The following is a 25529-nucleotide window of genomic DNA, read 5'->3' as shown; positions in this document are numbered from 1 at the left end:
CACGAAAATGCATTAGATTTATGGGAACCTTGACTGTGCATTTATGAAGCTCAAAATATCCAACAAGTCAGAATTTTCAAAGTCCAAAAAATCCGCTGGTGACTGTAGTGGGCACTTGGCCAACTTGCAAAAGGAAGAATCATGTCATAGTGGGCACTTCACAAGCGTACTTGCAGTAGGTGTTCTAGAATAGTTTGAAAGGGCCAATTTACAGGCGCACAGACATTCCTTTTCTTGCGGCATGGGTTCAGTGTTCACCAGGAAGTGAAGCCACGCTATGCTCAGATGCAAGTCAAAAGCAGTGCGGCATTTCGTGGTCAAAGGAACCCCCTCCAGCCAATGGTATCGCCGTTTCATGATGACTCTGCGGCAGACTGCCTTTGTGCTGTGCTTAAAGGGGCCCTGCAACACTTTTCCAAGTAGCCATGGAATGGATTCACTAAAGGAGCTTATTGCCTCACGAATTCACCACCGCAAAAATTTTTAGAATCCATCCGGTACGAGCGGAGTTGCAAAGGTTTGTCGCACGTTGCAATTGCATTCTCTCTTCTCTTGTCCCGGCGAAAGCACTGGAAGCTAAGCAGGGAGGGATGGCACGGGGAAAAAAAACACGTCATGAGCACCTCGTGACCTTGAGCACTTTTTGTCTTTTTTTTTTCTTCGAATACGCGGATTTTCAGTGCGATCACGCGCGCGCACACGTTAGAGTCACTGGAAAATTTTTCTAGTGACTCTAGCACACGTGGACAATTCGCGGCCTCCTGCGGCGGCCTCAGTAACGAACGAGCGCGCCAGGCTCAAATCAGCCAATGGCTGATGCAATGGCTGTGACGAGTGGTTTTTGAGCTTGTAGCGTCATTTGTTGAGAGAAGAGAAAGCAATTTTTAGCTGACTTTGAAAATTTATTGTGAATTCCAGGCCGCGTGCTGCAATGTAATATCTGACCCGCTTGTTTTCGGGAGCCTCGACTACCGATCGGCAGCGTTTTCTGACTATGCTCATAAAGTGTTGCAGGGCCCCTTTAAGAGAGGAATCGCAAAGCAGCGTGTCAGAAGGTGTCGCAAAGTGGCCACGACACCATTGGCTTGAGGGGAATCCTTTGACAGGAAAGCTGCACTGCTCTTGACTTGTATTCAAGTGTAGTGATAAAGAAGGTGATGCCAACAAAGTGCAATTACGCTATCACGTTCTGCCCTTGAAGAGGAAGCTCGATTGTCCTCCAAATTTTATTGAGTTATCTTGCATCATAAAACTGGATTCATAGAGTGCACAATAGGCATTCTTCATTGACCTCCTGATGGATGCAATCAGCCCCTTACGCACGATTTTACGCAGCAATCACAGGACAGGTCAGGGTTAGAAATGGATGGCATTCTGGTCACAGCGCGAGGCATGTTGTCTGAGCATAATGGGACTAATATTGCACCTGCCGATTTGTGTGGTATGTTTGTAAACTCGTAAATATATTCACATTCAGGGAAATTTGTTTACTTGTATGCACTAAGGCAATAAAAGAGGACTGCTTTGCATTTTTAGAAGGATTGAGCAGGTTACTCCAGCACAACAAATATAATTGAATATGCATGGCTCGTGGCTTACTGATCTGCCACTACCAATGTATTAATGTACTTTGGCATTTTATGTTGCAGGTTCACGTTGGCTCCGGCATTCTAGTGAAAGCCGCAACGCTTCGCTACATTATGCGGAGCCAAAATGAAACTAAGGTGGCGAGGGAAATGGCGAGATATTTTTGGAAACCTACAGAGATGCAGGAGAGGAGCCTGACAGGGCAGCCGTGCAGACGGCAGGCGGACAGCGTGGGCAAGCTCCAAGCCACGCCACAGAAAGCGGATGCAATAATGAGTATGCTTTATATTCTTTCTTTCCAGAAATAATAAACTGTACATAATAACCAAGCATGACTGACAATTCAAGTGGCTTACAATGAAAAAAAAAATTGAGTAAGAACTATAATTGTGCAGCCACACGTGTATGTGGCACCTTAAATGGCTCATAGGTGTGATACACTGTGATGACTGAAATTGTGTATGCCTTACAATGTGTCAATCTCCAATTCATGCTCCTCTAGGACAACAGCTTGTTTATTTGGCCAATTATCAGAGGAGGAAGAGCCAGTTGTTACATCAAAGCCTACCTCGTAGTCATAAGCTGCTGCCAAGCTGAGTGTTAAAATTCTAGTGCATTTCTCCGGAATGTTGAGAACACGTGACATAACTTGTTGCTGCTAGCTGAACAAGTAAACAAACAATTGGACTAAGCAGTTTGCCATCAGTGGTGCATTGTTTGGACTTGCCATGTTGGAGGCTACAGCAATAGACGTCAGACTCTGCCCAGGCGGCGCTGCGAAAAACACCGCCACCAGCGCCCTCATCGTAGCCCTGGCCCTAACTGGGTAGTGCAAAGAGAGCCGCCCGCAAGCGAATGTGCATAGGCCGCAATATAACCCTCCTCTTTCGTTGGTGTCGAGGCGCGGTGTCCTGAAAATCAAGGACCTGGAAAGCTTCTTCCGCCAATCCACGCTTCAGAAACAAAGGAAGCTGATCAAAGCGAACTGCGAGTACGATGCAAAATAAGTTTTAGTTATTCCCGCGCGCTGCAACTCGCAAGTACAAGCGAGCATCACACGACACCGAGTTCGAGGCAAGCCCTCCGACATCCGTTCTCTAGAGCCTAAATGCGTTAAAATCGGGTATATACGTATGTCACAGCGATAAAGTACCTACATACACGATCAATTTACTTAGCTATGCATCTTACGATCAGTGGTACAAAACTCGGTTCATCAGGGGCGAATGGCCCCGGCGATTTTCGCCTTTTCAGTTGCATTCTCCCTTAATTCATCTCTCGCTTCCTGTGCATTGGAGTGTTTTATTACGCATCCTCAAATGGTCTCTTGATGGTCGTCTTCCGTTTGTATGTACTGCAAATGGGGATACGTGCGTGTCCACTTTCGCGGGGTACAACCAAAGGCAAAACCGTGGCCTCCGAGATAGCTACGGCAACCGCGGAGGACACGGGCGAAACAAACCTGAAGGGGGTCACGACCAACATTCTGCGATTTACTTGTATGACGCACGTGGTGTTAGCTAGTTAGAACAAGAACTCTGAGCCTTCAAAACGTACATACGTCTGCGATGCTGTGTTGTGACGACCAACTCGTCGCGGTGTGCGTATCACGCGTCTCCAGTCTGCCATCTAGCTGCTAACTTCGTGTTACACTACAAGCACCGCGGTCAGAGCCTCTGCTGGGCTTCATAGTCAAGGTTACCACGGTTTTGCATCAGGGCTACGCAAAACAACAGCAGAGCCACACATTCATGCCACCGGCTCTGGAGAACGCGGGTACTTCGCTTACCCAACGCGCTCGCAACGGCCCGTATCCAGCGCTCTCGCCTTTCTTCTTCGTACGACAACTATGGAAATCGGTAAAACTGAACGTTGTTATTCAGTCTTTTACGTCCGTGGCAATTCACAACGCAACAGTGCGTCTTTTGCGGAGTTTCTTCGTAGCGTGCGGAGGGCTCTCGTCTGCTGCTGTTTTCGCCGTCGTTCAGGCGAATTATCCAGCAAGCACTTCACGACGGTTCGGTGGCGCGTCCGACTAGCGGAGAGCAATTCACAGCTCTCGTTCTGAGTGCTAAATGCGCAAACACACGCGATATTAAGCTCAATCGTTGTTTCGCACTCGCTAGTTGCACCTGGTCCCATAGCAAACTATGCGAGAGAGTCGGTCTATGCACTACTCAATACTTCTCCGACAGGTGGCGCCACACATCTTGGAAACTCCAGAGTCTGACGTCTATACACATGGCCATGGAGTGATTTATGCAAGATTCTTGCAAATGCAGATTTGGTTTTGTCTTCAATTGCACTGCCGGGCAAATTGACAAACTACTAATTTTCAGAACAAAAGAAGCTCACAGTGTTAAAGAGGTGTTGTAATAATGCATTCGGAGCCTTGTTTGGATGACGAGAGTCTTGGGGCAATTGAAAGCAGGCCGTTTGAAAGCCAAATGACAAATTCACTGTAACCTAAGTGCTACGAAGCCTTAGTTTCACAGTCAAAACGAAGACAGTTTGTTCTCAACAAAATGTATGAGCTGCCGGCCGGGACTTTTGGGTGAGGTTAACTGACTAATCGAATTAACAGAAGTGTACGGTACAGAATTTCACAGTGTTCAGTTCAATTTAATTTTGCAGTCACTATTTGATCCTTGCAGATGTCATCCAAAAGGTCATTGAGGACCATCCTTACGGCGTCGAGGTGGCCAAGAGGGTGGCACTCGGGCGCAAGGCTCTGCGCGACATCTTCGCAGAGATGGGCCGCTTAGGTCTCAGCAAGCGGACGCCATGCTGATGAGGCTAAGATTTCTTTTTTTTTATCATTGGTGGAAGTGCTGTTGTAAAAAATGTCTCCCCTTAAAAGGGGCCCTGCGACACTTTTTTCAGCATGGTCAGAAAGTGCCGCCAATCGGTAATCGAGGCTCCTGAGAACTTGTGAGCCAATCATTATGGCATAGCAGGTGGCCTGGAATTAACAGTCAAGTCTCAGTCAGCTAGAAGTCGTTCCCTCTTCTCTCTCAAATAGTGCCGTATACCCAAATTTCACAGCCATTTGCTGATTGAGCATCGTGAGCTATAGTTACCATGGTTGCCACGAGAAGCCACCAAGTGCCTGCGCCCGCGATCACACTGAAAGTAAGCCACGCATTCGGAGGAAAAAGTGTGCATGATGCAACTCCCCATGCTATTCCTCCGTGCTTAGCTTCCAGCGCACTCATCAGGACGAGAGAAGAGAAAAAGCAATTACAGCATGCAACAAATCTCCAGCTGCGTGTACTTGAAGGATCGATTTAAAGATTTTTTTGAGGTGGTAAAGTGGTGAGGTAATTAGCTCATTCAATGAAGCCATTCGGCGGTTCCGGGGGCCATTTAAAGGGACTGACAACCAATTTTCATGGTACCTATTTTCTTTAGTGCAACGGAAAGCTCACCAGTTAGAGTGTCTAATCGCGGAATGGTAACGCGGAAAGCGCTGCGAAACATTTGTAATTAGCATTTTTCCATCTGCGGCGAATATGAAGTCATATACACACAAGACAACATATGCTGCAAACAGTGGGTACGAGAGCGGTTCGTGTTCGAGCACGGTGAGTTATGCGCATGCGTGCACTCTGCGCGCATGTGCCGTGGCTCGACATGGGCCACTGGTGGCTGCGCAGGCAGTGCCGCTTTTCACCGTGCAGCTCCTGTTACCTCGTAAGCAGCACAGAATTGAGTGGGGCTGGGTAATCACATACATACTCTAACTGAGGACTAATTATGGCACGCATGACAGCGTCAAAGTACGTACAGTAAAGTGATCGACTTCATAATCCAGCTTCAAGGCTCTTCCGCTAGGCTGCGCGACATTCCAGTTTTCGTTACTTTTACACACGATTTCAAAATATAAATCCTACCCACAATGCGAAAAGGATGCTGGATCGAACCTGTCGCTATATTATACGGTCTCTTCATTTATACCAGGATCTAATCCCACGTTCTGGCCAGTTGTCGGTCCCTTTAACAGCAGCTTTTCTTTATGCAGTTACAACAGCACTTTCACCTCTGATTTATTTGTTTGTTTGTTATTGATTAATTAATTTATTTATTTATTTATTTATGTTATAAAGGGCAAAAATAAAGTTATTGATTGCAATGCTTCTTTCTTTTTACACTTTATTTCACCTGGTTACGCATGGCATGCTCAGAACACGCGAAATGCGTGCGCTTTCTCGACCGTGCCAGTGTACCCAGTGTGCAGTATGCCCAGTGTACAGTGTGCCCAGTGTACAGTGTAACCAGTGTGCAGTGTACCCAGTATGCAGTGTACCCAGTGTGCAGTATACCCGGTATGCAGTGTCCAGTGTCCAGTGCCACACCGGTCCGATAATCAGGTATGGCACTGGCCAGTGGCACTGGTTTTTCCAGTAGGGGAAGCACCGAGAACGTTCTAAAGAACGCGACGACGCCTTGCCAGTGCCGACTGTGTCGACGGCGGCAGAGACGCCTTCTCCTGAGCCGTCGCTTGAAACGGTTCGTAGGAAGAAAAAGAGGAGGAAAAAAAATCACAGCATATTCACGGGATGAATGATGATGAATGGGGCGAAGCTCCGGAAGGAATCATAGGTAAACCGTGAAACTCTTCCGTGCAATTCGCCCCACAATTAAAAGTGAAACACTTGAGTAAATGTCCCTCGCGGGTTCGCACATCGGGATTCTGTCTACGAGCGCGCGCCAACAGCGAACGGGTTTTATTACACCGCGCCCCCTAGCGTACGGCGCCGAACGATTGCCTTGCACCAATGACACGCACCATATGTGACATCATTCCTATTATAACATCTCGCATCTTTCATCATCAACTACAAGTACCGCCATCTAGTTTTATAACATCTCGCATCTTTTCATCAACTACAAGTACCGCCATCTAGTGAACACTCCAAGAACTAAACTAGAGGTGGCTACCTACCACTACAACTACATACATCGGGGACGACCGACCCACGCCTTAAGGAGCTTCGCCCCTAAAGAGAGCGAGCGAACACCGCAAGAAGGGGCGCAAGCGCGACACGAGGTCTATTCGATTCAGCCTAGGTTCTCTGCACCTTCTGCACTTTTTCACGGTGCGCTGCACCTTGGTCCTCGATTCCTGAAGGTACAGCGGCGGCCCCTGCACCACTGTCCTCGATTGTGGCGGGTGCAGGTAAGGTGCTGCCGCGGTGCCACAAGCCCATGAACCTCCCAGCACGAGGGTGCAGCATTTTGGCAGGGTTACCAGATTGGGCTATTAATAGCCAAATTGGGCTACTTTTTGTTCGAGTTGGCGTCGAATTTTTCTCCTTGGCTATGTGGCTATTTTTGGGCTACATTGCTATCGACTAGGTATGGTGGCTAGATGGGGAGGTGTCAGCATCGGGCAGCCTGCGCTGTGAGAGGAGGCGCGCCAGTGCTCCATGACGCTGCTAGGTGGCGCGCTTGTCGCCACGGAGATGCCTTCATGCTCGTGGTGCATCGGGGAACACGTATGTTTTAGCGAAATGCTGCCGTGGTGCCGCTGCCTTCAGTGATTTCTTTTTGCAATGTGGCCGTGCTCGTTACAGCTATGGTGATTGAAAAGAGACAGAGACACTGCTTTGCTCCAGGATGCACTTCTGGGTATGTTTCCGCCAGAAAGCAGGGTAAAAAGACGTCCCTTTTCACCGCTCCTGAAGACGACGAACGAAGCAAGGCTTTGGAGCGCTTGATCCCGCGTGCAGACAAGTCACTGGAGGAAAGCTGTGTCGTTTGCGAAGCGCATTTAGATGAGCGATCTATCGTTCGGACGTACAAACATGTGATCAATGGTGAAACCGTACAAATTCGCCGAGACCGTCCCTGCCTGAGGCCCGACGCCATACGGACTGTTTTCCCGAATGTTCCGTCGTACCTTACGAAGAAGCTCCCACCGAAAAGGAAAACAGCAGCGTCGAATGGTTGCCTCAGTTTTCAGACCTTGGCACGGTCTCCCTCGCGTGGCAATGTTTCAGAGGGCCTGTTAAATAGCCTTTTAGGTCCGAGCAACAGTTGCGACCTAAAATTTGTGCAAAACAAGCTTGATGATCTTTTAGATGTACGGCAGCTCAATGAGGTCCATGAGATGTTAAACGCATGTGATGCCCTTCGAGACCACCGTGATTTGGTTGGGGAAAAAAGTGACTCGCGTGTAACATACTATGTCTGTTGGGTATGTAGCTCGAAGAATACAAAAGAAAACCAAATGTGGTGACTGCAGAGTTGTTGCTACAAGGGGCCAGCCAGGGCCCGCGTCCAAGACAGTCATGTTTAACAAATCACATGGACAGAAGAGGACGGATGTACCCTTCACAAGCACTAAGCTGGTCTTGAAAATGGAAGATGCCTTTACGCACTGCTTTAGCTTTAACAAGCTGAAGAGCAACAGCATAAAAGATCTCATCTCCTGCCTCTCTGTTAACAAGCTTAACACGGTTGGCTACGCACAGCACAATGTATAGGTCACAAATGAAGTGGTCAGATTTTATGTGATAATTAGGCTTCATTTTCTAGTGGCAGATGAGAACGCATCAAGACAGGCTAAAAGAGACAAGATGAAGCACCTTAAGATGAGGCGAACAACATGATGGAACGCATTTATCTTGTGAACATTTCAGTGTTTGTATAAGTATGAAGTTCCATTTTGCCTTATTTTATGTGAACTCGAAGAGTTGATAATTAAAAAGTTCTACTGCCCAGAAGCATTCAACATTCCTTACTGCGAATGTGGTCTCACCTCATAAATGTGATGTTTTGCTATATTATTCCAGTTGTACCAGTTAAAATGTTGTGCATTATGTGAATTTGTAAATATTTTTTCTTCATGTTATGTACTTGTACTTTGCTAAAGATTTATAGATTTTTGAATAAATGTTCATTTTAACCATGGTACTGTCCTCAGCTCTTCCAAGTGAACATGTTGCTCGTTGTGTACTTTGAAAGGTAAGGCAGCCAATCCTTGCCAGAACTTAATTTTATGAGAATTGCATGCACTCACCACTTTAATGGCTAAGAGGCGTTCTCGCCCTGTTATAATGTTTTCAAGGAACAGCCCTAGTGTACAGAACCAGCTTGTCTAACACCAGTGGCGTAGCCAGAAATCTTTTCTGGGGTGGGTAGGGGTGTTCAAGCACCCTTGTCCGTGCCAGGAGGGGAGGCACCTCCTTGAATGATGTGCGTACCGGGCAGGCAGATGTGGTCGATCGTCATTTTGTGCTCTGTATCCCATGGCAGAAAAAAATTCGGGGGGGGGGGGGTGGCACGGGCCAGGTGTGCCACCCCCTGCTACGCCACTGGTCCGCGTGTGTATATATACTCACACGAAATTGAAAGTTACGGCAGAGTTCAAACTACCCTGGTTTCACCGTTGTCTAACACACGGAGAAGAAGGCGACCGTATGTTTTTTTACCTTGCATGATGTCGACGTGAAAGTGTATTTAGTGGAAAATGAACTGTACGGCATGCACGCTGCCATTGATCTTACAAATTTCTGGCAGATAGCTCGATTACAGAGCGTGCGAAGTCCGCTATTTCGCAGCGGAGGCGACCGGTCTCGCGTCTTTCGCATCTCCGTGCCGACAGCAGCGCCGCCGCAGCGTCCTGAAGGTCCGCTCTCTCCACGGCGCGCCGTTTCGCACACCTCCCCATCTAGCCACCATAGACTAGGCAAGAATTCTAAAAAGCTACAAAATGTAGATAATTTTAGTATCGGGGACCCCAAATGGCTTAAGCACGCACGCTCTTGCATTCGTTTGTACTTCCAGCCTTACAAGTGCCAGGGATCCTCAGCAGCTACACCCACGGAGAATACAAAGGAAAGCAGGAGCGTGCGTACGCGAGCGTCTAGGGGTCCCCGGCACTAAAACGCTCTAGAAACTCTAATGCACTTATGAGCAGTTGTTAACATGCGTGACCCCCCAAAAATGCAGCACAAAGGCGCGAGGTCAGCTTTTGTACTCCCATGCAGAAGCCAAGAAAAGTGGTGATCGTTCTCTCTGTTGAAAAGCTCTATACAAAGAACGCCAAGGCTTACCTGCGCATGCCGCTAATAGGTCCCGCCATCAAAACATTCCATTGTGTTGAACAATCCCTGCACATGGAGACGTAGCCCAAGAAAAGGCTTGACGTGTCGTCAGTTTAAAACCGTGTTGATGGCTGACGTTTTCTCTACACTTTCTTGACTTCTACTACCGTAAAATGCCGAGCAAGCAACCCCCCCCCCCCCTCGCCCCACCACACAGTGAAACAAAATAAGAAAGATGTGCAGGGGGCCCTCTTGCTCAGCATTAAGAAATACTCTTTCGATTTCGTGCATCGTTCATTCAGTGCTTTTGTAGAGCCAAGATGTATTTCAACAATGAAATCTGAGTATCGCCTACTCCAAACCAGAGTCGACGATCTGGCAGAGGGCACCACTCCGTAACCGAATTCTGGGTAAGCGTACAAAATGCAAAAAATGTTGCCGGGAACTCGATGTTTCCACTGATGTCTAAGCTGGCACTCTCTTTGCTGTCACTACCAGTGTCAAACGCTGCTGTTGAACGAGTGTTCAGCCAGGTCTCGCTTACTAAAACACACATTCGAAACAGGATGTCTAATGAGACCTTAGAAGCGCTGCTCCACGTAAAATTTGGTCTGGCTATGAACGCTGGCTACTACGAAGATTTCAAACCGGGAGAAGAATTTTTGTCGCGTTTCAACTCCTTCGTTTTGTATGGGCCGAGCAGTGCCTCAGCCTCCAAATCAAGTGATCATGTCTAAGCAGTTCTTTCGCTTCTCCACTTTCATCTCTTTTGTCGTATTCTCTATTTCATGAGCTTTTGTATATCTCTACTTTTTGTAAATCCTACCTATTTCTACTTCTTGTAACTATGCTTCTATATTTCTTTGTGATTGCATTCATTTGTATGTTATCAAGTGGCAATAATCTTTTTTTCTAGATTCTGTAGCCATCGCTCAATCCTTGTGGATTTAGTAGCAAAAAAATTACTCCATACAACGGATTCACGTGTACATTTGCTGACTATGGCTATTTTTGGGCTACTTCAAATTTTCGCTTTGGGCTATGTTTGGGCTACCTCGGAGTCCAATTTGGCGGTTTGAGGCTCGCACCGTCTGGTAACCCTGCATTTTGGGTGCAGCCACGCAACCCGCTCCCCGCGCATGCTTGGCAGACGGCAGACGACAACGCGACCAGCAGACGACAAATATGTCGGTCGCGGACATCGACGGTGTCCAGACTGAAATTTTTTCCCATCGTGGACGAGTTTGGAGTTATCGTCTTTGACGGCGACGCCGAACTCTACACTACCACAGGTAATTTTGGAAAAGCATGCTGGACCATTTGTCCGCTCACTGGCACGACGGGGACATTTCTTCATTACACTTTGTTCTTTTGTGTGGTTGTTGTTTTGCCTTTTTCAGATGGGAGACAACTGCGGGTAGTTTGTACGTCGGGTCGTCTTGCCAATGCTGACCCGACAAACGAGCATGTCATGCAGGCTATGCCTACAACGCAGACAACACCGCCAAACCATGCTGAGCCGACGACGCAAGCGTCCGCTGCCGCTGCCGCTGCGCTTTCTCCGGGTCGTGCGCGTCGCGACGACTCGGAAGAAGCTCTATGGAGCGGTCGGAGGACTAGATTTTTTGTTGAAAAATATAAGGAGAATTTCACAAACATCGGCAAGAAAGGAGGACTGAGGTGAGGCAGTGATGAGCACGTTGGTGATAAGCACGTGCGCATTACTTTGTTTACTTTTTTTTGCTCACAGGAACAAAAAGCAGCTGTTCCTATACTTGACGGATGCCCTGAATGAGGAGTTCGAGTGCTCGTTGAGTGTGCTCCAAGTGACAAATAAGTGGAAATCACTTGAAAGGGCTCACAAAAGAACCCGAGAAAACAATCGGAAGTCCGGCAGCGGAACTTTGGAGTGTAGGTTTGAAGAGTAAGTTTTCAGTGCTTATTATATCTTTCTTCTGAGTGCATAATTCTGTTCATGACCAACTTCTATTTCATGCGTAGAAAAAGAAAAAAAACTTGCACAGTGGCACGCACTTCCCTTAAGTGCTTTTTCTTTTCACTCCAACCAGCTCATTGAAGCAGCCTTCCCCTTACTGAATTTTTTTTTTTTGCACAACAAATATGCCCTACAGTAAAACCCCAATATGCCCCCAAAAAAGTTATCATGCAAAACAACCTACACGCTACTACAAAAAAGCTGTTAAAGTGGCACGGCTTGTGCAAATTAAATTCAGTTAGCAATGATGCATCTTCTCTCACTTCTTTGCACTACATGCAACCAGTCGCACAAAGTCACATTACGCTAAAGCATTAGGAAAGTCTGAGTGTACACATCTAGCAAGTCTGGAGCTTCAGCTATATTTGTCATCCTTATTATGGAAACTGTAGACAGGTGATTGCACCACTGTAGTGTGCACTTATGGTTCCTACAAGTCGTGTGGTCCGGCCATAATTTGTATTCCATTATGCACTAGTAGCACTACTTTATTTGCATACATCAGCCCAGAGATCCTCTGTTGCACTATTTGCCGGTTATGGATGCAATAATTAACCGAACTGGCTGATTTCCCATTGTCTTTCTCCTGCCTTATCATATAAAATAATTGAAAGAGAATGATGTTGAAGCTAGAGTTTAAGAGGGCTTGTCTTTCCTCTTGTGATAACTTTGGCTCAAGCGACATTTCCTGTTCAACAGATCACATCATTGCAAGCCTCTATCTTCTCCTAAACTTCTTTATAGTGCGAGTGGAAGTGCTGACGGAAGGCACGTTGCCATGTACATACTAATGCTTTGATGCCAATTGCATTCAATTTTCAGAGAGATGGCAGACATCATGGATAAACAACACCATGTTAGCCCAATCATGACTTACACACAGGGGCGCAAAATGGTCCGAGAGGACAAGGAAACGTAGGTTTGGTCATCGAAGAGAGGCAAAAGCGCCACTACTATACAATATATTTTTCACAGAGAACCAGAGGCTCGAGTGCAAGCTGCAGCCCCAGCCAGCCAGGAGTCTAGTGCTGCGGAAAAGAAGTGCAGAAGCGTAAGGCGAAAGATCCGCCTTTGGTGCAGCTGCTGCAGAAGCTCGAAGAGATTGAAAAAAGCAGGGCTGCTCGACACAGAGAAAATGGCCCTGCTGGAACGTTTTGTGACAGCGTATGAAGCAAAAAAATAAACTTCTTGTTCTCATGAAGTCTCGTTTTATGGCATTGGTACAAATCACATAGGAAGGTGAAAATCGGAGGAGCAAAGCGTGCGAAACGCACGATTTCAAGTCTTGACTCTGTGTGTCGGCAATGTCCTTGCGTAGCAGTTCACACAAGTATGCAAAACATTTAAAAGTCTCAGCACTGTGTGTCGGCAATGTTCTTGGAAAGTAGTTCACACAAGCATGTAAAACACAACCTAAAGTCTCAGCACTGCGTTTCGGCAATGTTCTTGCGTCGACATTTACACATCTCTCTAACAGCTGCAGTGCTTGTGATGGCTCCATTGTTGTCACTTTCAATGTCGTCTTCCCTCGGTAAATCCTCGAAGTTGCGCAATGTGTCACGACTTCTGCTACATAGGTTGTGTAACACACATGCTGCTGTGACAATGAGGCAACACTGATCAATGGTGTCTGCATCCACAAGATATAAGCATCTGAAGCGCTGCTTCAAAATGCCAACGGCATGTTCGATAGCTACGCGTTGCTGGCTGAGCCTCTCATTAAACTTTTGCTTGTAGTGCTCAAATGTGGCCCTGTTCTTGTATGGAGGCATTAGCCATGAAAGGAGCGGGTACGCTGCGTCCCCTAGTAAATAATCGCCGGCGCACTTAGATTCTGCAGTGCTGTAGAAGGAGCTCTCTCTCAGCACAAGTGCGTCGTGTACGCTGCCAGGGTAACCAACAAAAATGTCAGTGAAACGGCTGTTTGCATTGCAGATTCCTTGAAGAATGATTGAAGGACATTTTTTTTCTATTGTAGTAGGATGCCGGTGATTCATTCTGGTGCGGAATCTCTATGTGGCAACCATCAACACACCCAATAGTGTTCCTCGGACATTTACCGTCGCTCCTAGCAGCAAAGCCTGCTTTGATACTCGCCCGCTCTTGATCGCTGGGCCAAGCAATCACTTCATCACTGATGCTAAATAGAAAGTCAAGAACCCTTTTCAAGCACAAAGACACGGATGACTCCGAGACATCAAACGTATCGGCGATTCTATACATACTATTCTGCATACCCAAGTAGCTAAGAGAAATCAGGCAAGTTTTCTCCGCTGGGATTTGGGGGTGTCCTCCCCGCGGCCTAGGAAAAACATGGCTGATCCCTCTGTCATAGGAATCGGTATAACACGAAAGTGAAATGTGTCTTCACAGAAGTAGTGCTTATTGTGTAGTGATATTTGAGAGCTTGTACAATGTCTATTCGTGTTTGGCAGCTATAGTACCGTTTGACGTGGATGCACCCATGTTGACAGCATGTCTCTATCGCGACGACTAACGCCCATGATCATGATTAAACCGGTGTGGTAGCTGACGGTGTGAACATATATTTGGACACAGCGAATCGTGAATCCCGCGTAAGGATGATATCAACAAGCTCATAATCAACACTGGTACCCGGTATGCACTTCTTCAAAGCGTCATCAATTAGGGAGAGAAACGGCACGGTGTGTGCTTTCTAGTAATGGGTAGCCGACGCCTGTGCTCATGCATACATAACACACACTGCGCTTCAGCAACACGGCAGGTAGAGGTTCGTAGCCTGAGCCGCAAACGCGTGCGTCCCGCTGGCCTCTGTCTCGCAGGCGCTGCTCTCGCTCCACCAAGGCATGACATTCGCCCGTCGAAATCGCGTCCTTTCTGCAACGCATACACAGCAGTTATGTTAGTCGGTGCTCTCGCAATTGAAGCAGTCGGCGGCGGAGAAATCGCGTTGGTGCACGTCGAAGCTGCACTACTCCGATGAGCCGACGCACGGTAACACGAAGCCAAAGGCAAAGAACGTAACTGCGTCAAGGGTGCCTCGGCGACGCCAGCGCGGCCAGTCTACCTCTCTGGTATCGAGACGCTTTAACCATGACCTCCGATATCGCGCGCAATCTCGGAAAAAGCGCTAGTAAGTGTCGATCGTGAAGCATTACTTCTTTTCACATCTCACAGACGGCGGCACCGCCCCGCTCCGGCCGCCGCGTAAGAGAATGTGTGAAAGATAAAATGCGCGTTCGCGCCAAGTCTAGCACCTCCCGAGTTAGCTTAGTCGGTAGAGCGTCGGGCGCTTGCCGTCGCGGCCGCAAGGTCGTGGGTTCGATTCCCAGCGGAGTCTCTTTTTCTTGTTTTTTTTTTCTTTCTCACCCGTTGGCGTCCATTTTATCAACGTCATATCCGGGACGGATGTACTTGGTGGACCCCGGCATAAAACACTTTCGCGTTAAAAAGGGCGACGACTTGAAGCGCCCCACGAGTGTTTCGAACGTCTCTCTTGACAGCCGAAACAGGCGCTTGAATTCGTAGTAAAAAAAACGGGCCACAACTTCCTCGTAGTATCTAGGTGGGCGGTTACGATCGCTGCGGACCAACTGGACACAATTTGACACAACACTGCATCGAGTTCCTCGTCTTCACTGTCAAGATTCAACCAGTTCCATGGCGATGTTGAGTTCCTCCATGTTAAAAATCTCGTGCAAATCCTCGGACACACAATAGACACAACTGACGACCGCTTGCCGGTGCGTGCTAAACATGGTGCTAAACCTCACTAGCCCCGTAGCAGACGAAAGGCTTGCACTTCAACATTCGATTGACGTTTTAGCGGTGGCGCTGCTGATGCATTGCATTTGCACCCCGAAACGGGTGCCGAGAAACCTGCACCCGGTGCACCAGGTGTCGGCACCGGCTGCACCTTTTTGTATGCGGTGCCGTGCACTTTTCCTGAATCGAATAGACCTACGATGTACACAGGATAGGGTGTTGCAGTTCAATTGCAGTGTTTAGAGTTTGAATGTGTTGTATTAATATACCCTGTGTCAAGGGTGTATGGTTAGTGAGCCAAGTGTCGTTTGCGTAGCATTATGTGAACAAGGCTACGGCTATAATTGTATAAGCGTTGTAAATGCAGAGCTTTGTGCATTCACATAGTTTTGTATGAAATGTGTAATAGTGTGTTGTACTTATGTACTTGTGTTTATCTTTCAAGTGTCGTAACATTGAAATGTCATGCGAACTGTATTGACATTTCTATTGTAAATGTGACGCGCATTGAGTGATGGACTCAGTTATGGACTCTGTATATGGAACATTTCTGGTTGTGCACGTGCGCGCTCATTTCTGTTGTTTGAATATTATGTGATAATATTCTTGAAGTGGGAGGCACTGTCACAAACGAGCGCGTCAATAAAGCGCGCGCGTTGACCGTTTCAAACGGCAGCGGGATAGCGCGGCGTCAGCCGCTCGCCCACGAAGCGCGAACAACGAAAAAACAAGTCTTAAAAGACGCCGGCGCGGCGCTGCCCCCTTACCCAATCGAGCCACGCAGACAACCAGATCAAACGCCCGGCAAACCCTAGAACCATCTCAAGGGAAAGCATGACGCGACACCGAATGACGCCGCTGCGATTGGAATTATCGAGAAACAGCTCCATTTTTCCCTAGTTTTGGCTGTGCTGCACGCCGGAGAACACTCCCGACGCTTCTGGAACCCGGAGGAGAGGAGATAAAAGCGTGCACCGACGACGGGGTGAGTCAGTCGGTCCGGAGATGGTGAAGTTGTGCTGAGTGTGGCTCCGTCAGCCAATGAAGACGTGTTTATGATGTTGTGCGGTCAGTCGATCGTCGAACTGGAAGAATCGCATGATGACGCCGTGTGAGCAGTGACAAGTTACGACGACGGAGGAACACAACGACGATCAGCGCTGGAATTTGCGTGAGTGTTTCCTGGAAGAGGAACATTCACGTACCGTCCAAGAATTGTGGACTGGATACGCAGTTGAATATTCAGCATTTTAACTGTTCTTGAATAGTTGCAATGCATGAGATTGCATTTGTAGCGCGTGATCTTTGTTTTGTTCCTGTTGTGTTAACACCATCTGAGTTATATTGTGAAGTTGCAACTGGTACCAGCCGAGTGTGCATGTGTTGGTGATGTTTGTACTGCCTTAACTGAGAATTTATTTCGTTTGTGTTATCGACTATCGGCTCTGACTCGGTCTTTGGACCACAACCGGCGTTCGCTGGCGCACTAAAAGGACGAACTCTAAATTGTCCGCGCTTTTGTGGTGCGCTTCGGGGGGCCGATACGTCCGCCCCTGTAATCCGCCCGGCGATTGCCATCCCCATTAACGGGATCAGTGACATGACGACACAAGCGAAAAAAAAAAACTGACGACGAGTGTCATTGGTTTCTTACTTTCTCGTCTATGTGTGTGTATGTCCGCTGTTTTATGATGAAATGTTTTAATTTGTTCACCTTCCCATTCCACAACCTTCGCAAGCCAAAAAATCATTTTTTTGTTTTCTTACTCCTTGCTTGAGCTGCTTTTAATGCAATTACTATATCTAAGCGGCAACTGCGCAAATAGCCACTGCAATACAGTACCTTTCACATACGCCTGACAGCATGGTCGCGTGGTGCTCTGATATGCCAAAACTAGCCCATCGTATGCGGGAGTGACGTCAGTGGAGGACATGTATATTGCGATTACTAAATATGGGGCACGAACTTGGAGAATAATGAAGAAACTCGAGAGGAATTAAAGAACCACAGTGTGTGACGAAACAGAAAATGATAGGTGTGACATTCAGAGATCGAAAGACAGCAGTGTGGATCACAGAAATGTACATAAGTAGCCACTATCCTAGCTGGCATGAACAGAAAAAAGTGGACCTGGGCAGATCACATAATTCGCAGGACATATAACTGGTGGTCAGTTAGGACAATAGGATGAAGACTAAAAAATGGGAAATGTAGTGGATGATGGTAGAGCTTCAGGCGGGGAGCGAAATCAAATTTGCAGGCATTAATTGGAATAAGCTCGCGCAGGACAGGGTTATTATTGAAAGAGTCGATCCTTCGTCTTGCAGTAGACATAGGATAGGCAAACGATAATGCACAGCAAAAAGCCATGATAAAATCCTGAGGCAACAAAACTCTTGACACAACCAAACATTTGAAGGCACATCTGCTGCAAAGAGGATGCACACAGTAGAAGATGAGTAACACTGACACAAATAAATTCAGCTGGAAGTGCCGCCCTTGTCATCGTCCTCGTCGTCTTCTGTGTGCGTCCTTTTAGCGGCAAATATGCTTTCAAACACACACCAACTAGGCTCAGAACAAGTTCTCCTCAAACCACACTTTTTTTAAAGGAATCCCTCATTAATGAAATTTTCTCCAACAGCAGCCCACATATTATCTACTCATGTAACACTGTCCAAAAACTGTTCAGTTCATTCGGCGAGTGCTTAAATTTCATAAATTACCACTATAGCGCACTTGCGTGGTTTCCACCATTATAATTTATTGTTTAATAAAAAATGCACAGTACCAGCTGCACCTTACAACAGGCAACACCGATGCTGATGATGATCTCCCCATCATATATAGCGGGTGATTACTGCAATATAGCATTTAAATTATAAAATATAAAAAATCAGAGACAACCATGCAGTGGGCACAATCAAATATTATCCTGTATGCCATCGCAGCATCGGTCAACAAAGAGCAGTATTACTGCGTGGCATACTGATCCACAATCACTGACCAGCCAAATCCACATATAGTCTGATAACTCTGAAGATGCTTTGTTTTGTAAAGTTGCACATGGTGGTGTGTGTCAGTGTGTATGCAGTGTGCACCAGTTGTGTGTGTTATGATCAGACAGTCTGCTTTGGCAGCCTGCCCAGATGCCACCTACAGTCAAAAGCAGAAATTTATGATGGTACAAGACAAGGCTGCAAATATTATTGCCCAGGTTGCCGACATTGCCAACGCCCAGGTTGCCAACAACAACAGCCCAGGTTGCCAACATTGCCAACGAATTTGAAACTGTGTGCAGCTCTGTCTCACTGTAATTTCTGACCTAGTTGCTTTGCCATCGTTATTTCGCTCCACAATTACTTTTTTGGGCGAGTTGTATTTCCTGAAGGACATAATATTGTAGAGCAAAACTCGAACGGAAAGATGCCGACTTCCCTACCCCTGCCTGCCTCTAATTAGTGTTTCTTCTCGAGTTTTGCGCCACAGTGTATCCTTTTGCTCCAAGATGGTATACTTGAAATGAAACATAAGAGCAATGAAGTTACTGCGCACTGATCTATTCCCCGACAAAGAAGAACTGATTCCAAACGGCGCAGAATAAAACCAGCTAAGGTGAAGCAACGACGAAAAAAAAAAAAATTTGCAGTGGCTTAGCTCGGCTATGACAGGATATACGTAGCGTTAGCAAATGTTCAGTTGATTATTCTTAGCTTTCCAGATTGTCTAGGATTATTAGCCTTGTGTTCATTCTTCGTACGCTGAACCGCTAATTGCCAGGCAACTACTTCGGTATCCGATGAGATAAGCTTCTCGGCTCTTCTGCGCCGTTGAACAGCATTAGCGCTCTCCTTCTCCATGGCGTTACCCACCTGCAAACGCCAGTCAGAGGTGCTATCAAGCGGCTCCAGTGCAGTGTCAGACGGCGAATGCACAGCGAAGGCGAATAGCTGCGCGCGCACCAGCGCCAGTGTGCCTGCCATGGCTACGACGTCACTCCTCTCAAATGCGCAGACCAGCAGCGGCGAGTCGCGCGCGGCGGTGGTGGAGAGCGCGTGAGATGCCGGCTCCGGTCAGCCAGATGTGTGACATCACTGATCCTCGCGCATGCGCAGCATGGCTCATGAGGATCCACGCGAAATCGGCTCCGGCTAGGCTAGTGCAGCTAACGCTACAAAAGGAGGGCTGAAACACTTTTAGAAGCCTTAAATAGACGCCAAGAGCAAGAAAACGTTGCTGACTGTCCAGAAGAGTGCGCCTATTGCCAGGAAGAACCACACGGTCTACAAGTATAGTCATCACCCTCACATACATGCAACAAATGACGACACCAACAAAAGCAAGGATGATGAGGCAAGGCCGCTACAAAGACCCTCTACTCCCTTATGCATTGGCAGCAGCTACGCCAGCTGAGAGAGCACTGCTCGGAAGGAAAAGGGAGAGTGCAGAGAAGGTTGCAGTATCTACTTCCACTTAAAGTGGAATTAGCTCCTTTAAAAAAAAAAAAAACTCCTCACATATACAGACGTGTGCGTGTCTCCCTGACCGTGAAAACACAACCTCATTATAGGCGATACCTTCGTTTTCGAGTCCCCAATTGGTAAGTGAGCTAACATGCAGAAAAATCTCTTACATTGGCACCGTGAGAGAGAAAATACTGCAATGATGCAAGACGATGAACGAAAAAGAAATGAAATAGAAAGGTCGTGGCACATTGGACTTCTGCGTTGAGTAGTGTGGTGAGCAAAACATGGTTGCCATGAAGCGGTTCGACAACAGGCCGGTGACACTCATCCGCAATTCTGTTGGTGTTGAACCGACAACAACCGTGAAAAGCAGAAGACACACAAAAGCAGAAGACACACATTCCAGTTGAGTGCCCTGATATTGGGCCAATGTACAACATGTCAATGGGTAGTGTTGACCTCCTAAACAAGATGCGCAACAGCTATCCCTTTCCAATGCAGGCAAAGCGATGGTAAATGTACATATTCTGGCACACCGTCAATGTGGCTGCAACAAATGCGTGGTCTCTCCATAAGCGTCTTGCACATCAGCCAAGCAGTAGTACAATGCGTCTGCGTAGCTTTCTTTCTGAGCTTGCGACAGCATTGGTGCTTTACAGAAAGTGTGCACATGAACAGCCATCTAAGGAAAATCTTGCACTCATTGAGAAGGTACCAAGTGCAGTACCACGAGTCTGTCACAAACGAGCGCGTTAATAAGGCGTGCGCGCGCGCTTTCAGACGACAGTGGGAATTCACGGCACCAGCTGTTAGCGCAACGAAAAGATCAAATATCAAAAGACGCCAGCGCGCCGCCTCCTCCACCCCTCGAAACAGCCACTGTCGAACAGGAGTCTTGGATCAAATGCCCGGCAAAGTCTGGAACCATCACGAAAGAAATTATGATGCGGCGCCGAGTGACGCCACGGCGAGCGGAACCAGCAAGAATCTAGCCCTTTACGTAGCTTTGGCTGTGCTGCACGCCGAAGAAAACACTTGAAGCTTTAGCAACGGCAAGTTGGTAGTCGGTCCGGAGATGGTGAAGAAGTTATGATGAGTGTGGTTCTGTGGCCCAAGGAACAAACGCAGCCCTATGCTTGACACCGCACACGTTGGAAGCCCCCTTTTTGTTCTCCAATTTTGTAAAATGCAAAATTGCAAAATGGGGGTCGTATATGATTTGCCAATGTCATGTGGGAAGAGGTATATAGGGCAGACGGGGAGCTGCATTTATGTGCGCCTAAAAGCGCATGAAAGAGCAAGCCGGTTCGATAGATTGTCGCACATCGGGGCGCATTGCAATGCATGTGGTTGTGAGCCCTGCTTCGAGGCGTGTGCAATCATTCACCGTCATAAGAATCAACTCATCAGGGAAATCATCGAAGCGTATCACATTTGTAAAGAGAAATATTCGTGCATTAGCCATCCTTCAGTGTCACTGTCACAAACAGAGCTATCTGCGGGCATCATTTGGTGACTAGGCTTTTCTCACGCGCATGATGACGGCGTCCATGTGGCATATATATGCTCTAATTTGGCTATCACTCTAGTATTTTCGGTTGTCAATGACACGTGTCTTTCTGTACTTAAGTATCTGTTCTTTCGAATAAACTTCTCAGTTGCCAGTCAGCGTCCATCCCGTCGTTTCTTTCATTCTGTCTTCGTGTTGCAGCGCTGTTTTCATAATGAATACAAACCAACTTGCCCAAATTTCTGTTCTTCAAATTCACGATAATGGGCATGCTAAAGTTTCTTAGAATCAGGATGTATTGGCAGGACGCTACGAAGATTCCTAGCGTGTCAGAAGCCATGCCTGTCAACCGTTTTTTGAAGTTGCAGTCTGCCTTACATATCACAGAGCCAACCCCACAACCTTTGCCCACGGGAAAGTTTTGGAAAGTACAGCCAGTCATAGATGCTGTGATGCGCAGGTGCCAGGAGCTGTCACCAGTAGGAAGAAACAGCATAGACGAACAGATGATCCATTTTATTGGTCGCGTCGCTGCAAAGCAGTTCGTGAAAAACAAGCCGAACCCGGAAGGCATCAAGCTGTTTATCAGATGCAGCTCTGATGGTGTCACTCATGATTTTGAGCTGTATCAAGGAAAAGGCACCGGTACCTCTCTGGAACACAAGCACCTAGGGCTGGGGGGCTCCATTGTAACGAGGTTGATTAAAAACCTCCCAAAATTTATGAATTTTAAATGCTACTTTGACAACGACTTCACTTCAATTGGGCTCCTTCGAGAATTGAAGGCACTTGGTATCCGGGCCATTGGCACCATTCGGGCAAATATACTTCAAGGCTGCCCGCTTAAAACTGACAAGCAATTAAAACATGAAGAGCGGGGAAGTTTCGATGCAAAAGTGACAGAGGAAGGAGACATCACAGTTGTGCGCTGGCAGAACAACGGTGTTGTCAACGTAGCATCAACCTTTGTGGGCGTAGGGCAACCTTCAAACATCAGACGATGGAGTGATTCGTCAAAAAAGCATGTGGACATAAAATGTCCTGAGCTAATCCAAAGATACAACGCCTCCATGGGCAGAGTCGACAAAATGGATTTTTCGCTGTCCTAGTACCCAATTACGCAAAGAACAAACAAGTGGCCCGTACGTGTAATTTCGCACTTCGTTTCATTTGCCGTCATAAACAGCTCGCAGGAGTACTTGCAGGATGCAAATAGAATTGTTTTGCGCGTAAAAACGTGATGGACCTGCTGACTTTTCAGAACGACATCGGACTCTCTCTCATCTTGTCGAAGAAGCCTACCATAAGAAAGCGGGGCCGTCCATCTGCCACTGAGACCAGGGAGCTACCGAGAAAGGTTCACAATACGGAACCGTGACCAACAAATGCCATCCGGTATGACGGTATGAATCACTGGCCAGCCCACGCAATTCACAGTTTTGCACAGCGCTGCAAGATGGAATTCAGGTGCAAGTCAAGAACCCGCATACGATGCCGGAAGTCCAACGTGTTTCTTTGCCTGTCTGCAACAAACGACTGCTTTTATAACTTTCACAACCAGTATAAGCACAAGACAGCAGCAGATTGATAGAACGGGACAGGAGATTTTGTCCAAAATAAATTGCTACAAGTGTTTCAATACCCAACGCAATCTTGTCTTTTTGTATTGACAGCGGCACAACGTACACACATGTGTACGCATCCTAAAATTGATTCAAAGTTGCGTAAATGTTTTTTTCATTGTCTTATATTCATTGCTGGGCCTCATTTGGCCCCAAAAGAGTATTCATGCATTTTTAGCATCGCCACATTTAATTCGTTACTGAAGGGGATAATGAGGAGCTGGGGCATCCCAAGTGCTACTAGCACAAAATAGGCCACTCAGGTTAAAGGTCACCTAAATATTTATTATTATTCATGGGCACTTAATTTTCTCTCACATGATACATCACAGTCCAATGACGTTCAACTGGACGAAATCATGCCAAGCACAACCCCTGGGGGCGTCTCAAGTTTCTCTCCAAGGTTGCCTGCCATGCAGTGAGCCCATCTTTCACAAGTGCCACTTGATACGGTATTATTCTTTCTATGTTACTGAAAGTTAGAATGAGCTTTGTTGACACTGAAAATATTACTTTCAGATGTCAACATCTGCAATGCAGGTACTGTAGATTCAGCCAGAGCACGCTAGTTTGAACTATCTTCATTGTTTTGAACACAAGACCTGTTAACATGTTTGGATTTCTCCAGTGCGCCTGAGGCTGTTCTGCAAACAGGTATGCTCCTTTCAGTGCTTTTGTGGTGTAAACATTTTACATAGTATTGCTCAGTATCTTGTACTTGTAATTTACGTATTTCATAAAAGCTTTAGATCCGATGTCTTATATCCACTTCTAGGGTTTCAGAAACAGGTCCTGCGGCAGATGCAGGTGATGCGGCTTATCAAGGAACAGGTGCATGGCCGCTTAGACCATGCTCAGCCAACACAAAGGTGTCCAGAGACACCTTTGTGTTGAGACGGTGACACCTGCCTTGGTGACAAAGGCTTTCCATAATTTCGAGGAGTTCATGGAATTTGGCAGAAACACTCTGGCAGTCAGGCAGCCACTGTTAAGGCTGAATTGTGCACATTAAAATTAAATTGAGTAAAACAGTTGATTAGATCTCACCATTACTCAAGAGCTGGTTCACTATATTGTGAAAACTGGCAATTGTACACAAGAATAGCAATGCCAAGTCATAAAGCTAATCTACAAACAAGTAATGAAACTTTTCTAAAGGGAAGTTGGGTGATCACTATTAAAGCATAGAGGATCGTCTGCCTAGTATGTAATTAAGCCTTTGTGCGCAATCCAGCGCTATAAGCCGCACCTCGCGACAGTGACATCATCCGAAGTGACCTGGAGGTGACACCAAACTTCCACATCACCACTGCAGCCGAGCTCCGAGGTGGTGCAAGTAGTAATGACAACGTCATAGTCGTCATTTCCCTTTTGCCAAATTTGTGCCAACAAACTACTATTTGGAGGCTGATCAAGAGTTTGTGCCAACAAACTACTATTTGGAGGCTGATCAAGAGTTTGTGCCCACGACAAATTGTGGAAAGTGTGGAAACCTCAAGAATGTCGTCGCAACGATGACGGCCACATCATCGGGCTGCACATGCAGTAGGCAAAAGTATGCAAGCAGACAAATGCAGCCAGCGCACAAATGTAACATAAACTGCCTACATGCACATAATGCCACTTAGAGTGGTGTCAGTTTCTGAAAAGGCAGCTGCCGCATCCTCGGCCTTGGCGGCAGCGTGACCGCCAATTTGACACCTCCGACCAGTCACTTGTGCGAAGCGCATGTGTTGTTGTAGGTCCGTGCTCATTTCCATCCAGTGTCATGCACTTGCTTCCGTCACCATGCCCGGGTGTTGCGTGCTACAGTGCACCACTCATTCCAGGAACGGGTGGAAGCTGTATCGCTTTCCAACAGAACCAAAAAGAAGGCTTCTTTGGACAGCGAAAATCCAACATGACAGGTGGGATCCGACGAACACATCATCAATTTGCAGCATAAGTAAACGCAAGGATAAGGCTGCGCATCCACATTCGGTAGTTTCCAGCTGGTAGTTTAAATGCGCAAGCAAGCAAAACTTGTGCCGGTGTCAACCTTGCATAGGAAATGGACACACTGAGATCAGCTGTAAGCTTAAAAGATGCTGCGTGCGCACGTGTGTGTGTGTGTGTGTGTGTGTGTGTGTGTGTGTGTGTGTGTGTGTGTGTGTGTGTGTGTGTGTGTGTGTGTGTGTGTGTGTGTGTGTGTGTGTGAGCGCGCGCGCGCGCACGTGGGTGAGTGTGTGTGGATGGATAACACGACGGCCAGAGAAATAGTATGCCAGTCACAGTCATGATCTCCATGACAACCAGATTCCTACAATTAGAGAGCTAGCAGATGAAAATAATGAGCTACGGGCAATGCTTTTTCAACATGGAACGCGGAAATCTAGCGGTAAACACCCCGGTGCATAATTCCGGTACTCTTCGACTGATGGCCAGCAGCTCATGAAAGCAAACTGCTGGTCAAACCACAACCATGTGATGTTCTGCCAGATGGATGTAATGCCTGCAAAGAATGTATATTGCTACAGGATGCCGGTACTAGCCACGCGACTACAGCCGCT

The 25529-nt window shown here is 47.1% G+C and overlaps 1 protein-coding gene across 1 annotated transcript; it reads left to right on the top strand.

The window, feature by feature from the left end:
* Positions 1 to 4668: 4668 nt before the first annotated feature.
* Positions 4669 to 23874, top strand: LOC125757442 (uncharacterized). Its single transcript, XM_049413039.1, has 8 exons — positions 4669 to 4719; positions 10756 to 10930; positions 11039 to 11318; positions 11389 to 11562; positions 12457 to 12549; positions 12610 to 12798; positions 21819 to 22003; positions 23756 to 23874. Exons 1-8 carry the CDS (start codon positions 4669 to 4671, stop codon positions 23872 to 23874), a joined length of 1266 nt encoding a protein of 421 aa, XP_049268996.1.
* Positions 23875 to 25529: the final 1655 nt, after the last annotated feature.

Source organism: Rhipicephalus sanguineus, chromosome 2 (genome assembly GCF_013339695.2).
Source record: "Rhipicephalus sanguineus isolate Rsan-2018 chromosome 2, BIME_Rsan_1.4, whole genome shotgun sequence".
Lineage (NCBI taxonomy): Eukaryota > Metazoa > Arthropoda > Arachnida > Ixodida > Ixodidae > Rhipicephalus > Rhipicephalus sanguineus.
Note: the sequence above shows the minus strand (reverse complement) of the source record. Positions and strands in the feature narration are given on the sequence as shown.

What these genes read in the sequence shown, in the direction of transcription:
- LOC125757442 (XM_049413039.1), top strand. Translation starts at nt 4,669, where the DNA reads ATGGTTGCCACGAGAAGCCACCAAGTGCCTGCGCCCGCGATCACACTG. An exon ending in CGCCCGCGATCACACTGAAA is followed by an intron (nt 4,720 to 10,755) that starts GTAAGCCACGCA and finishes TTTTGGGTGCAG; the next exon opens with CCACGCAACCCGCTCCCCGC. An exon ending in CTGGAACGTTTTGTGACAGC is followed by an intron (nt 12,799 to 21,818) that starts GTATGAAGCAAA and finishes TGTGATGCGCAG; the next exon opens with GTGCCAGGAGCTGTCACCAG.